Source organism: Palaemon carinicauda, chromosome 9 (assembly GCF_036898095.1).
Source record: "Palaemon carinicauda isolate YSFRI2023 chromosome 9, ASM3689809v2, whole genome shotgun sequence".
NCBI classification, from domain to species: Eukaryota; Metazoa; Arthropoda; class Malacostraca; order Decapoda; family Palaemonidae; genus Palaemon; species Palaemon carinicauda.
This window is the reverse complement of record NC_090733.1, coordinates 135,664,162-135,679,506: the sequence shown is the minus strand read 5'-3', so window position 1 is coordinate 135,679,506 and position 15,345 is coordinate 135,664,162. Positions and strand designations below refer to the sequence as shown.

The window sequence follows — 15,345 nt, the reverse complement described above, 5'->3', positions numbered from 1 at the left end:
AACCTCATCACCAGAATGTAGCGAAGTGAGAGGTAATGTAACAGTGGTATGCTGAACAGCAGAATCTGAACAAGCGGGTGCATAAACGCTTGTGGTTTCATCCTCAAGACTCTGTTGCTGAGGTAAAACCTGAGGTTCAGGCTGCAAAGACTGGTCAAGAAGAGTAGAGGAAGGTAGGCGCATGGGTTGAGGTGGCTGACTCCTAGCATGAGTTAGTTGCGCTTGCTGTAAGGGTTGCGGATGCGCAGTAGCAGGTTCCTGAGGAACGAGTTGAGGTTCCTGAGGTGTGAGCTGCGAGAGTCGAGGTAGCGGCTGCGCAGAACGCAGTTCTTGTCTCGCGAGTTGAGGTTCCTGAGGTGCTAGCCTAAGGAGTTGAGGCTCTCGCCTTGAGGAGGGTTGAGGTCGCTGCAGCGAGTGCTGAGGTGGCTGCCTCATGGATGGAAGAGGTTGTCGTACCTCAAGAGATTGTTGCCTCGCTGGTGGAACCGCAAGCGGAAGCGGAGGAAGTAAGGCATAAGACTCCTGCTCCCATTGCTGAGGTTGCCTTAAGGAAGGCTGAGGTTGCTGCACACCGCTGGTAACTGGCAACTCAGTACGCGGTAAGGTATCCTGAGGAACCTCAACATCGTACGCCTGGCAGACTGGACTGCGGAGAGGCGGAGCGATCGCAGGAGGAGGTGTAACCTTCTCAGCCTGACACTCACGCATTAAGACCGCAAGCTGTGACTGCATGGACTGCAGCAAAGTCATCTTGGGGTCGACAGACGCTAAGGTCTGCTGAGGCAAAGCCTTAACAGAAGATGAGGTCTGTTGCGGCATCACCTTACCTCTCTTAGGAGGTGTGCAGTCACCTGATGACTGCGGAGAGTCAGAGCTAATCCAAAGACTGCAACCAGGTTGTAGAGCTCTTGAGGTCTGGACTTTGCGTTTGAGAGGTCTTGAGACCTGAGTCCAGCGTTTTCTCCCTGACATTTCTTCTGCAGACGAGTAAAAGACGGGCTCAATCGTCTGCGGGTGGGAGTGACGGTCTCTGTAAGACACGCCCGCAACCACCGAGGATACTTCTGTGCGCCGATCAAGGCCTGCCGAACCCTTTTGCCCTTCGACATTGCTTCTCCCCTGGGCTTGGGAGCTTGCAAGAGGTCCCGGACTGGGAGGACGACTGGCACGCACAGAAGTACCCTCACGCACCACACTGACACTGACACTAGCACTTGGCACCGCACTGACACTAGCACTTGGCACAGCACTGGCACTATCACCTCCCACTGCACTTTTGACCTTAAGTTCTTTGACTTCTGCCATAAGAGACTTATGGTCACTAACCACCGATTCCACTTTGTCACCTAAAGCCTGAATGGCACGCAAAACATCGGACATATCAGGTTGAGCACAAATAGAAGGTTCGGGGGTAGCCACTACAGGGGGAGGAAAAGGTTGAGGATCATGAGGTGAGGAAAAAAGTGAAGAGCGAGAAGAACTCCTCCTAACTCTCTCTCTCTCTAACTTGGTTGAATATTTCAGGAATCGAACAAATTCAAGCTCCGAAAGTCCGGCGCATTCCTCACATCGATCTTCCAACTGACAGGGTCTTTCCCTACAGTCAGAACAAGCGGTGTGAGGATCAACCGAGGCCTTCGGAACACGCCTATTACAAGACCTACATCGTCTATGGGGTGGGGCTTGTGAAAGGTCAGACATCTTGAATCAAAGAGTTAGTCAAGGGGGATTCCAAATCAAGCAAAAAGATCGTTAACCATTAATCAAAACCAAATAAAAGCTATCTAAGCTAATTAGAAAAGTTTCCAGTATAGCAAAAGCTGAATCTTAGAGAAATACTTCACCAAAAACCGTGAACAATACTCCAAAATCATAAGCGTATCCCAGAATGTCTTGCCGGAAGCACGACAGAGGAAAAAGTGAGGTGGTGTCAACAAGAAGTACTGCAGTACCTGGCCACAGGTGGCGCTGGTGAGTACACCCCCTTCTAGTATAGTGATAGCTGGCGTATCCCTCCCGTAGAATTCTGTCGGGCAACGGAGTTGACAGCTACATGATTATCGGGTAAGTTTAATATTGAAAATTACACATTTTTACCCCAATATCGCAGAATTCTGAAATGGGTTAGATACAATATTATTCATGATTCTGATTATACTATGTATGGGGCTCAAATTCTATACCAACTCAATGTGACGCAAAAATTATTTCTATGTCTGGCAACCAGCTATGTATTTCAGTCGAGAAAAGTAAAAAAAGTGAAATTTACCCATTTTTACCCCTCTATCGCAGAATTCTGAAATGGGTTAGATACAATATTATACAATATTTTACTTCAATATTCTCTATTCTTGGGTAGTGCCATAGCCTCTGTACCATGGTCCTCCACTATCTTGGAGTGGAGTTCTCTTGATTGAAGGTACACTCGGGCACACTATCTTAATCTCTTACTCCTGTTTTGTTTATATAGGCGATATTTATCTTAATGTTTCTGTTCTCAAAATATTCTATTTTTCCTTGCTCCCTATCCTCACTGGGGTATTTTCAATATTGGATCCCCTAGGCTTTTAGCATCCTGCATTTCCAACTAGGGGTGTAACTTAGCAAGTAATAATAATAATAATAATAATAATGATAATAAATAATAATGATGTGTAGGAATGAGAATTTTTTTCTTCAATGTCTGTGCAGTCATTCAAACCCACAGGTCGCATGTCAACATTTGTGACTGATACAGTGATAGGTCTATTATGATTATCAGTAATAGGGGCCTACGGATACAGGTCGGGGCCATTATATATGAGTGGTCAGCTCCCCCAAACGTGCATAAAAAAGGGATACTAACTAATTTCACCCCCTCTAACCAAACCTACAAGCCATGCCCTTAAACAGCCCTATTCTTCGTCAACCGTCACTATACATACAGGTGGCCTCTATCATACATCCACCCCCACGTCTACTACTGTAATAGTGATATATTCAATAGATAAGTGAACATTGAAACACTATACAAACATTCTTCATGTATTTTCGTATACAAATACCTCCAGATAAACAAATCCGAAAGCATCGTCTGCAACTACCTGGCCTTACTAGTCGATAAACATTTCTTATGTCCAGGTACTATCTTCGGATAGAAAGATTGTACCTATACGTCCTCTGGGAACAGCAGGCAGACCATCGGCAGTCAGTGAACTCCCCCGAGGGGGAGAATCACCTGCAGGAGAGACCGTTGGACTTAGTTCCTCCCTCGAAGGGTGTTCGGAGGGGGGAGCTAAGCCTTCAGCTACAACAGGAGCAGAGGTTTGAACACTCTCATTGGAAGCCTCTGGCACAACAGCCTCGACGATATACAGAGGGTCAACCTCTGCTACCGTCGGTGACTGTTTGACAGCTGCTCCAAACCTGATCATGTCAATCAGGGCTTCCTTGGAGGGCGAGCCCTGAAGCCCCAAGTTAGCCCAAAGCTGTAAAAGATCATTATTACTCACATTCACATTAGGAGAAACAATTAAATCCTCCCCTGGGGGAGGAAGAGGAGCTGCCTCGCTATGGGAGGCAACTCCCTCTTCCAAACCCCGAGATCGGTCAACAACAATACGGCCTACGCTACCATTCCACGGCCTCTCGAGAGAAGCTGATCGAGTGGGAGCTTCGGAGGAGGTTTGGGCCACGGAAGAAGAGTCCTTAGGATTTTCCTTCTTCAAAGAAACCTTTGAAGGAGAAATATCCCGTTTGGACTTCTTCCGGCGCCGGGAAAACCTCTCCCACTGGGAGGTAGACCACTCTCTAAATTTAATACATACATTACCACTATCACACCATTCCTCTCATTTCAGCATCAACACAATCAGAGCTTTTCACTTATTACTGCAGTAATGTTTGTACTCAACATTCTATGTGTAACTATAATTAGTAATAGAGAGTTCATATAAGCATCAATAACTTTTCACTTGACCACATCAACTTATCTTCAGTATACAATGAAATACTTTTAAAATATTAAAAAAAATTAATGAAAAGTTTTAAAATCAATTTGAACTTTTTCCAACTACAGTATACAAACATGAGTCTTTGATAATAGTATGATTCCAGTGAAGGATGGAAAGAAATTAGTTATAACTACCGGCACCCGCCACACATTAGTCAGCTTATTTCAATCTTAGGCCTAGATCTTACAGAGTGGTTGTGGTGGGAAGAGAAACTTCAAGGACTCAGTTTTGTATGGTTAAGAAAATGAACACAAAAGCTATGAAAACAAACGCGTCTGGATATCACTGGTGCTAGAAAAGGAATGAGGGAAGAAGCGTGGGTAGTGGTAGGGGTGGAGGGGGGGAGTAGTCGTAGTAGCGGGCAGTAGTTGGATGTAGAACGGCACCTCGTAGTAGCGGGGGATATTAAGGAAGGAGAGGACTAATTGGTAAGGGACCTCTGGTAGTGGTTCTAACACACCCCAGTTACTATACCAACACTCAGAGTGAGCGAGCTGGGTTTATTCCTGGCATTCCATGCAACTTTTTTCTCTGGTATATTTAGCAGTATTTATACCTTAGAAATGGTGCTATAAGGAGAATTTCACGGAGCGACACAGGTCCCTCGCCTAGAAATAGATTTTTCCTTAGTCAAAATCCCTTTATAAATCAGCTAGGCTATTGGCTCCTACCCAAATACATACTACCGTTCTTTGTGAGAATCCAAGTTCCCCATAAACCAAAATGGGGCTGATTCAACTTTCCCAAACATGTCAGAGCACCTGGTCTTGTACAGCAGTGAAGTTGGTAATCCTGCCAACTTCCTAATGGTCCGAGCATGGAGACGACACAGGCATTAGGTCTATACCAAGATATTGTACCAAGAGTAAATGGTAATCGGTCATAGAACCTACGTACTTGTATAAGATACAGTCTGAATGTATATACAGTAAGCAATGGGTTTACATACATATCCTCTGTGGTGTACTAGATAGAAAGTGTGTCAATCCTATTATGTACTGGAATTCAAGCTTCTTGCTTGGATTGATAATTTTGAGGGGTACTGCTAATTGCTTTTTTTTGAGATTATTTAAATGTTTGCTTAGATAATGGTCTTTGAATAACAACAGCAGCATGAGAATACGGTTTTGTAGAATTCAAAAAAGCCGAACATGTATTTGTACATGAAGAAACATTAGGAATAGAATTTGCCAGATGACTGGTTTATGTGGATTTCATGAGGGGGTGGTGGAGTTGTCAGGATTCTGAAATTTGACACCTGCCAAAAAATGAAAAGTTCCTAGAGGTCATGAAGAGAACGATCACAAAGAGATCAATCATTAGGAAACCGAGAATCGTACTCCCAATAACGCTCATGTGAGGGAATGTCTCACCATATGTAAAAGCAAGGAGACTGATCGCTGGCTCCTCTCACCACACCACGAGTAAATTTCTCTCCCTTCAAAAACCTCAAACATAACAACCTGTCTGCACACTTGTCCATTTATTCAAGAAAGAGAAAGAAAAAAAAAAGTTTGAGAAGCTAAAGTAAAATGTGAATGTCTAGCCTACTGAAGGACGATGAATTGTATTCGTGTGGGAACAAAACCTATTATTTTACGACTAATTGGAGGGTAATGAGTTAATCACCCATTTACAACAGAAATTAATATCAAACTCAATCGTATCACAAAGACTCATACATATGAACTAGATTACAGGTTATAAGGTAACCTTTACCAAACAACCTTAGCATAACCTTCAGGACTGTGAGCGTTTCGATTTTAGTTCGTTCCCACTCTAAACACAGGTTCCCGAGTCCTAACTTTAAACCTTCCTGTTTTAGAGATCCTCCCAATATTTGACGATTCAAAGGGTTCGTTCAAACTAAACATCTGTGATTAACAAAGAAAATTGGACAAGACTAACCTGACAGTTACTTACACATCAAAGTAAAGGGTGGACCATATATTTACTATAAATAGTACATGTAAGCATCATAGGAAAATTCAGTCAGCCCTCCTTATTTGCACGGGTTAAGTAACAAAGACAGAAGCGAAAAGCGAGAATCAGCGAATACTTGCTGCCCTAGAATGAGTTAACTCCTAACCTACTATATCACTACCTATTGTTTACATGCAGTTGATTAACACAATAAGTACCTGTACTGCCTAATATAGTTTTACTAGGTTTTTATCACAGAGTAAGTATTGTTTTAATGAATGAACACATTTCAGTAAGAGTAGAGTACAGTGTATATGTAAGCAAGTGTACTACGTACGCAGTAAGACTAAGGTACATGTAGCATGGGCCATAGCCCCACTTACACCTACATATAATACATATAGTACCAACAAAACACTGTTCTTCCTATCTAACAACAATTGCAGATACTGTAGTGCATACAGTATTACTATAATATATGTACAGTATTATCACTACAGTACAGCCTAATTAGCCAAGGTAAAACTCATAAGTGTTCGCTATTTTCGGTAGGTCGATTCACACCACTAAGATCATTGTACACGTAGCCTCTATCTCCATTAGTGTAATACAATACTGTAAAGTACAGTATTGTGTATACGATAATGTACTGTACAGTAATTAATATATCAATAGCATTACACAATGAATATATTACTAGAATTAAAATAAAAATAAAAAGAATCAATACAGCACCATTAACCATTTAAGTACGAAGTTCTACGCACTAAGTCTGAAGCATGATACAACTCTTTGAGCCGTCGACTCTATGGCGTATGGGGTTGCGTAATGTACAGTAGTATCACACTTCATACTAAAGTCAATATAAGCACACTGGATATGTAGAGTACAGAATTTTTTTTTTACATCACAATGTGATTCTACACAAAAAGGACTGAAGTGAGAGATCCACACGCGAGTAGAGACGATGCAAGACGGAGGCCGACTGAGTGAGAGATGGAGTACAGTATTATGCTGTATGAAGGAGGAAACGCCGCATGAAACTGCGAATAGGTGATTTGGGGTGTATGTATGATAACGGCCACCTGTATGTATTATTGTCTAACTTAGAATACTGCAGTGTAAGGGAAGTGGGAAGGGGGTGTTAGCCCCCCCATTAGGTAAGTAGGTAAGGACACAGCTAGTATGTTAGGTTAGGGGGGAAAGTTTAGGTTAGTTGATGTCCATTTTTAATGAACGCGTGAGGAACTGGCCGCTAATATACAAAGGCTCCGGTGATTTTTTTTATTTAATTGGTTATATGATTCTCTGTATCGGGAACAATCAAAATCACGAAAAAGTACTTGCTAATATAGATGGCTGATTGTAGGCATAGATGATTGATGGATTCAATAAGGAATTAAGTTCAAATACCACTGCGACCACCAATACTGTCATATTCTTAGAGATGGAGTTGAAAGTAAAGGAGTTATGGGGCATGGCCATCATCATACATACACCTCTCACTGCCGGTTTCGTAGCTTACGTTGTCCCAAGAAATACATTCAAAGACCAAGAAGAGTTACGTGAAAGAAACTATAATCAATTCTTTTTAGTGAGGCAGATTTACACCGACTCGCAGGCGTGCCCTTTTAGCTCGGAAAAGTTTACTGATTGCTGATTGGTTGGACAAGGTAATTCTAACCAATTAGATAGCAGGAAACTTTTCCGAGCTAAAAGTGAACTGCTGCGAGTCAGTGCAAATGCGCCTCGTTAAAAAAAATCGAGTATAGATTGGAAACACCAGTGTTACTAAATATGCCAAATAAAATACCTCGTCATATTAACATAAGATGAAGTGATGAATGTATTAAAAAAATAGACCAAAATTACATGAAAACAAAATATAGTCTGCTAGTCTAGGGGTATCCTAGGCTACCCAGATACATACGGCATGGCGTTCTTCTCCTTAAGGATGACAGCAAACTTCGTTGGAAAAGCCCAGCAAGATTCATTCCGCCTTTATTCTTATAAATCAATCAGCATATGAGTATAAACACAATACTATACAGTATATAACAGACTTCACGGCAAATTTGTGAATGAATACGATGGATGGTCACTTATCGCCGTGTATGTTGGAGGCTCGGAGTTTTGTCAACAACTCCTAAACCAAAGGGCAGCGTTATGTTGCGTTTATTTTTTTTAATATTGAATACATTAAAATTTTAAATCAGTTTTTTTATTGCATTAATTATTAATTCACATCCCATAATTCAAGTTCATATTAGTTATTTCTTTAATTTCATGATAGTTGTTCATATACAAGAATAAGATTGGCAGAAACATTATCAATGGTTCGCGTCCGTCTTAACGAATAGCTCCCATTAGACTTATCAGACCAAACTTCTTGGTAAAATGTTTTATAAATTTGAAGAATTGCAAATGCAAACTGCTAATATTCCTACTTTTACTTCCACAATAAAGAACACATATTTGCACGGATATTAGTAGTCTTGTAAAACAATAGACAAATTAATTTATATCACAGAAATTATCATCAAAGTCTCGTTCTGATTTACCCCATCTTTCAATTTGTTAGCGTTTGGAAACTCATTTGGAAGTTTACAGTATATTACCTATACTATATCATTTCCTTATCAACCTGTCCAACTTAAAAAAAAAAGAAAAAAAAGAAAAGAAAAACATCCCCTGCAAGTTTGAACTTCTTTAGTTCCATCTATTAAGCTGCATAATTTGGAAGATCGTTCCACAATCTGGTCACAGATGGAATAAAACTTCTAGAATAATGTGTGGTGTTGAGCCTTAAGATGGAGAAGGCAACACTTAGAATTAACAGTATTCTATTGGAAATATCCATGGATGGCGATTCGCTGGACTGGGGCTCAAGGCCTGCTCCAGGTTAATAGTTTCCTGTAGTGTCTGCAACCTCACCATCCTTGCAAGCTAGAGATGTGGGAGAGGTTTAGAGGAGCCTTATAGGTCTAAAACTCAAAGAAATATGGAAAGAATAATGAATCAATGATGGAAGCAACACTGAGAAAGATAAAAGGGGCAGCATGGATACGAGAGCAAACGAAAGTACATGATATTCTAACATGTAAGAAAAAGAAATGGACATGGGCAAGACATATAATGAAAATGAGATAGCAGGTGGACCAGAACAACAGAATGGGTACCTAGAGATTGTAAAATAAGCAGGGGAAGGAAGAGAAGACGATAGATTGACGAGCTAAGAAATTATTCGGGTATAGACCGGCATTAAGAGCATAAACAGAAAGAAGTTGAAGACATGTCTGAGCCTTTGTCCAGCAGTGGATTATATATATATATATATATATATATATATATATATATATATATATATATATACATATATATATAATATATATATATATGTATATATAAATATATATAAATATATATACATATATATATATATATATATATATATATATGTATATATATATATATATATATATATATATATATATATATATATATATATATATATATATATATATATATATATATATATATACATATATATATAATATATATATATATATGTATATATAAATATATATAAATATATATACACACATATATATATATATATATATATATATATATATATATATATATATATATATATATATATATATATATATAAGTGAAACCCGGAGATACGTCTGCAGCGGAAGTGACTTCAAAGGAGATTGGGGTGAACTTCCTAAACAATATTCTTATCAAAACGTTCACAACAGGAAAGAGCAGCATTTTACAAGAGACTCATCAGTCACACACATTCGAGAATTTGCTTCTGCAAGAAGTTCATGTTTCTTTCTTGAGGCTGAAAAGGTAGAGTATTTCAGGTCTTTATTATTATTATTATTATTATTATTATTATTAGTAGTAGTAGTAGTAGTAGTAGTAGTAGTAGTAGTAGTAGTAGTAGTAGTAGTAGTAGTAGTAGTATTTCTTGTTGGAACCCTAGGGCGTTTAGCAATCTGCTTTTCCAACTAGGGTTGTAACCTGGATTATTATTATTATTATTATTATTATTATTATTATTATTATTATTATTATTATTATTTCTTGTTGGAGCCCTTGGGCTTTTAGCACTCTGCTTTCCTAACTAGGGTTGTAACATGGATTATTATTATTATTATTATTATTATTATTATTACTAGCTAAGCTACAACCCTAATTGGGAAAACAGGATCTTATAAACCCAAGGGCTCCAACAGGGAAAAATCTATGAAGAGATTTTTGGAGTTAAGATGTTTACTCAACTATACTCTTTCAAATATCAGCTAAAACATTTGTATTTATTTTCTCTTTTCCTTATAAGGAGTCTTCGTACTGTTTTTTGCTTAAGTTGATAGTAAACAGCCACATAACAACAGCTAAGTTGGATAGCGTTAGGAAACCAAGGAGAAGGAATGAAGAACAACAGGGCTCTCTTGGTCCTCCTGATGGTACTAGGGATGACGGGAGATCTGATCCACTCGTTTGAGCAATGCAGACAAACTTCCTACAGGTAAGATTCTATTTGATCTATCTTAAATTTATTTCTCTTCCTCTTGTTACTCGAAGTTTTTTTATAGTTTATATATGAAAGATCTAATTTAATGTTGTTATTGTTCTTAAAATATCTTATTTTGATTGTGCATTATTATTATTATTATTACTATTATTATTATTATTATTATTATTATTATTATTATTATTATTATTACTATTATTATTATTAGTGTTTGCTAAGCTACAACCCTAGTTGGAAAAGCAGGATGATATAAGCCCTGGGGCCCCAACAGGGAAAATAGCCCAGTGAGGAAAAGAAATAAGGAAAAATAAAATATTTTAAGAACAGTAACATTAAAATGAATATTTCCTAAATAAACTATAAAAAAAACTTAAACAAAACAGAGGAAGAGAAATTAGATAGAATAGTGTGTCTGAGTGTACCCTCAAGCAAGAGAACTCTAACCCAAGACAGTGGAAGACCATGGTACAGAGGCTATGGAACTACCCAAGACTAGAGAACAATGGTTTGATTTTGGAGTGTCCTTCTCCTAGAAGAGCTGCTTACCATAGCTATAGTCTCTCCTACCCTTACCAAGAGGAAAGCGGCCACTGAACAATTTCTACTTCTGTAGTTTATTTCCTTCCTTATATCCTTTCCTCACTGGGCTATTTTTCCCTGTTGGGGCCCTTGGGTTTATGGCATCCTGCTTTTTATCAACTAGGGTTATAGCTTAGCTTGTAAATTTACTTACTCCCATGCAATAATTGTTTGATAACTATAAATTATCTTTCTGAAAATAAATTCTATTGGATTGATATTATAGATATTTTGATCAAATATTTACCAGAAACAGGTGACACATTCCGCGAAAAAACTGAATACTAAAGCCGTCGTTTAACTTATAATCAATCAGAGTTTACAAAGACATTCTTTCATTAAACTAGATTAACATGCCAGTTTATGTTAGACTAATGAGAATTCTTTTTTTGCCAGGCTATGCTCAACTATCTCGCTGTTAAATGGAACACCAAATGACCAGGAGAAGGCTATTCTGGAAGAGCTGTGCAGGGCTGGAATTTCTCACAATAAAAAGGGCCCTAACTTTCAGGTATGTTTATTGCTTGTTCTTGTTCTTGTCCTACTTCTTCTTCTTCTTCTTTTTCTTCTTCTTCTTCTTCTTGAATTAGGCACAATAAAAACTGCTCTGGGTTTCAGATATGTTTATTGCTTCTTCTTCTTCTGGAATTGAGCACAATAAAAACTGCTCTGGGTTTCAGATATGTTTATTGCTTCTTCTTCTTCTGGAATTGAGCACAATAAAAACTGCTCTGGGTTTCAGATATGTTTATTGCTTCTTCTTCTTCTGGAATTGAGCACAATAAAAACTGCTCTGGGTTTCAGATATGTTTATTGCTTCTTCTTCTTCTGGAATTGGGCACAATAAAAACTGCTCTGGGTTTCAGATATGTTTATTGCTTCTTCTTCTTCTGGAATTGAGCACAATAAAAACTGCTCTGGGTTTCAGATATGTTTATTGCTTCTTCTTCTTCTGGAATTGGGCACAATAAAAACTGCTCTGGGTTTCAGATATGTTTATTGCTTCTTCTTCTTCTGGAATTGGGCACAATAAAAACTGCTCTGGGTTTCAGATATGTTTATTGCTTCTTCTTCTTCTGGAATTGAGCACAATAAAAACTGCTCTGGGTTTCAGATATGTTTATTGCTTCTTCTTCTTCTGGAATTGAGCACAATAAAAACTGCTCTGGGTTTCAGATATGTTTATTGCTTCTTCTTCTTCTGGAATTGGGCACAATAAAAACTGCTCTGGGTTTCAGATATGTTTATTGCTTCTTCTTCTTCTGGAATTGAGCACAATAAAAACTGCTCTGGGTTTCAGATATGTTTATTGCTTCTTCTTCTTCTGGAATTGAGCACAATAAAAACTGCTCTGGGTTTCAGATATGTTTATTGCTTCTTCTTCTTCTGGAATTGAGCACAATAAAAACTGCTCTGGGTTTCAGATATGTTTATTGCTTCTTCTTCTTCTGGAATTGGGCACAATAAAAACTGCTCTGGGTTTCAGATATGTTTATTGCTTCTTCTTCTTCTGGAATTGAGCACAATAAAAACTGCTCTGGGTTTCAGATATGTTTATTGCTTCTTCTTCTTCTGGAATTGAGCACAATAAAAACTGCTCTGGGTTTCAGATATGTTTATTGCTTCTTCTTCTTCTGGAATTGGGCACAATAAAAACTGCTCTGGGTTTCAGGTATGTTTATTGCTTCTTCTTCTTCTTCTTGAATTGAACACAATAAAAACTGCTCTGGGTTTCTGGTATGTTTATTGCTTCTTCTTCTTCTTCTGGAACTGGGCACATTAAAAACTGCCCTAGCTTTCAGGTATGTTTATTGCTTCTTCTTCTTCTTGAATTGAACACAATAAAAACTGCTCTGGGTTTCAGGTATGTTTATTGCTTCTTCTTCTTCTGGAATTGGGCACAGTAAAAACTGCCCTAGCTTTCAGGTATGTTTATTGCTTCTTCTTCTTCTTCTTCTTCTTCTTGAATTGGGCACAATAAAAACTGCTCTGGCTTCCAGGTATGTTTATTGCTTCTTCTTCTTCTTCTGGAATTGGGCACATTAAAAACTGCCCTAGCTTTCAGGTATGTTTCTTGCTTCTTCTTCTTCTTCTTCTTCTTCTTCTTCTTCTTCTTCTTCAAAATAAGACGTCATGATAAAATGAGAGTCTTTAAAACTCCAAATGATGATGATGAGATGCATGAAACTCACTCACAGTCATACCCAGACATGTACATGAGCGCACACACACATAACACACACACACACACACATATATATATATATATATATATATGTGTGTGTGTGTGTGTGTGTGTATCTAATTTCATATATCTATCTATCTACTTCCCATGGCACTTCGCCCAATTTTGGGAGGTAGCCGACATCTAAAAAGAAACAAAGGGGATTCTTTCCTCCCAGCCTGACAAGGAACTCGGGCGAGTTTGATTGGTACTGCTAGGGTACCGCAGCCCACCCTTCCCCTATCTTTCACCACAAATGAAGCTTCATATGCTGAATCCCTTATTGCTGCAACCTCAGCGGTCACCAAGGTAACTTGAGGTAGCAACAGGGCCTATGGGAACTGCGTCACAATCGCTCGTCATTCATTTCTATTCCTAGCGTGCTCTTTTGCCTCTCTCACATCTATCTTCCTATCACCTAGGCCTTTCAACACTCCATTCATCCACCAAAACCTTGGCCTTCCTCTTGTACCTCACCCATCAACTCTTGCATTCATCACCTTCTTCAACAGACAACCATTTTCCATCCTCTCTACATGGCCAAACCACCTTAACACATTCATATCCACTCTAGCTGCTAAATAATTCCTCACACCCATTCTCACTTTTACTACTTTGTTCCTAACCATATCCAATCGAGATACACAAGCCACACTCTTCAGACACTTCATCTCAAACACATTCAATTTCTGTCTCTCCGTCACTTTCATTCCCCACAACTCTGATCCATACATCACAGTTGGTACAATCACTTTCTCATATAGAAATCTTTTTACATTCACCTCTAACCTTGTATTCTTTACCAAATCCCTTCATTACCCTTAACAATTTACATCATTCATTCAATTCCTGACATACATCTGCTTCTAATCACCATCTGCAGCAGCAACAGAACTCAAGTATTTAAACTGATCTACTTCATCAAGTAACTCTCCATTCAACATGGCATTCAGTCTGGCATTACCATACACACATACATATATATATATACATATATATATGTATATATATATATATATATATATATATATATATATATATATATATAAATAACCCGTTGCAGAATACTTATGTACATTAAGTTACAAGATTGCCCACAATACACTTTTGTAACCATGGCAAGGCATTCATACTCAAGCTCACTTATGACATAACGCCTCTTTCAATTTTGAAGACCAATTAATGCACATTTTTCTTAATCAGGGTCAGCTAGCAGTCATCAACATTCACACAAACGCTCTGTCTGATGAAGTCAAGTGGCTCGGGGGTCAATGCCAGAACGTTGTCTGTCAAGGTGATTGGTTCTTGGACGAAACCGTTCCCTTGAGACCTGGATGGAAAGGAACTGGGCAAGGCGCGTATCACTGGTATCTAAATGGCTTGCCACTGTGGCCGCTTCTGAATCAGGTCCTGAGTCATCGTCGCAGACGCTTTCTTCGCATAATGTTTCCATGCAAACTCGACTGGCCAAACTATGCCTTGGCTATGCCCGCTTACCAAATTCAAAACGAATGTCAGCAAATGAGGGACCCGAAAATTGCTGTGATGAAGTTGTTCAAGCAGGAACTGAGTGGAGCAGAATTCTCAAAGGCATTGAAGTTTGAAAGGTTTGTGGGAACGTTTATGGAAACTTTTAAGGATCCTTCCGGATCATTTTGTGGTGAGAAGATAAAAAACCTTGAAGACTATGATAAATGGCTGAAGCATTTGGTCAGAAGCAGTCTCCGTAAGATGCTTAAGTCCCACGCCAAGAATTGCCAAGCGAAACTCTACATCTTTCTGCTCATCAAACCAAGAGATAATTTCATCAGTGAACTGATGTCAGACCTGGATGTCATTCTAGAAGAGATCAAATGTCAGGTTCCAATTATCGTGGGCTTCCGAGGTTATCAGTGAGGCTGTCAAGATCCATATGCAAACAAATCAGCAGCAGTTGGTCAACCATACAAGTAATCACAGATAACAGTTTGATCACTTTTAATAATTTTCTACCATAGCTGAACATTGAAACCCTTTTTTTTTGGCATCTGTTTTTCCATGTACCTTTAGTAGCCTGTCCATCAAAGGGAAAATATTGT

At 38.7% G+C, this 15,345-nt stretch overlaps 2 protein-coding genes across 3 annotated transcripts in view; one reads left to right on the top strand and one right to left on the bottom strand.

Annotated features, from left to right (window-relative positions):
- mRpS18C (mitochondrial ribosomal protein S18C) overlaps window positions 1-15,345 on the bottom strand; it is a 130,476-nt gene that overhangs the window by 61,162 nt on the left and 53,969 nt on the right. Inside the window, exon 1 of one of the 2 annotated variants that reach the window (XM_068380448.1) lies at window positions 7,846-8,060. The exons of the other annotated variant lie outside the window; for it this stretch is intronic. Within the exon in view, the coding sequence (XP_068236549.1) occupies window positions 7,846-7,909 (64 nt within the window). The 5' untranslated portion in view covers window positions 7,910-8,060. Of the gene's footprint in view, window positions 1-7,845; window positions 8,061-15,345 lie in introns of those variants that run through there. 2 annotated transcript variants of the gene reach the window in all.
- The window catches only part of LOC137646880 (uncharacterized), a 5,963-nt gene continuing 297 nt past the window's right edge, over window positions 9,680-15,345 (top strand). Inside the window, exons 1-4 of the mRNA XM_068379949.1 lie at window positions 9,680-9,776; window positions 10,270-10,458; window positions 11,440-11,554; window positions 14,471-15,345. The exon at window positions 14,471-15,345 is cut by the window's right edge and continues 297 nt beyond it. Coding sequence (XP_068236050.1) covers window positions 10,361-10,458; window positions 11,440-11,554; window positions 14,471-15,163 — 906 coding nt within the window. The 5' untranslated portion in view covers window positions 9,680-9,776; window positions 10,270-10,360 and the 3' untranslated portion in view covers window positions 15,164-15,345. The remainder of the gene's footprint in view (window positions 9,777-10,269; window positions 10,459-11,439; window positions 11,555-14,470) is intronic.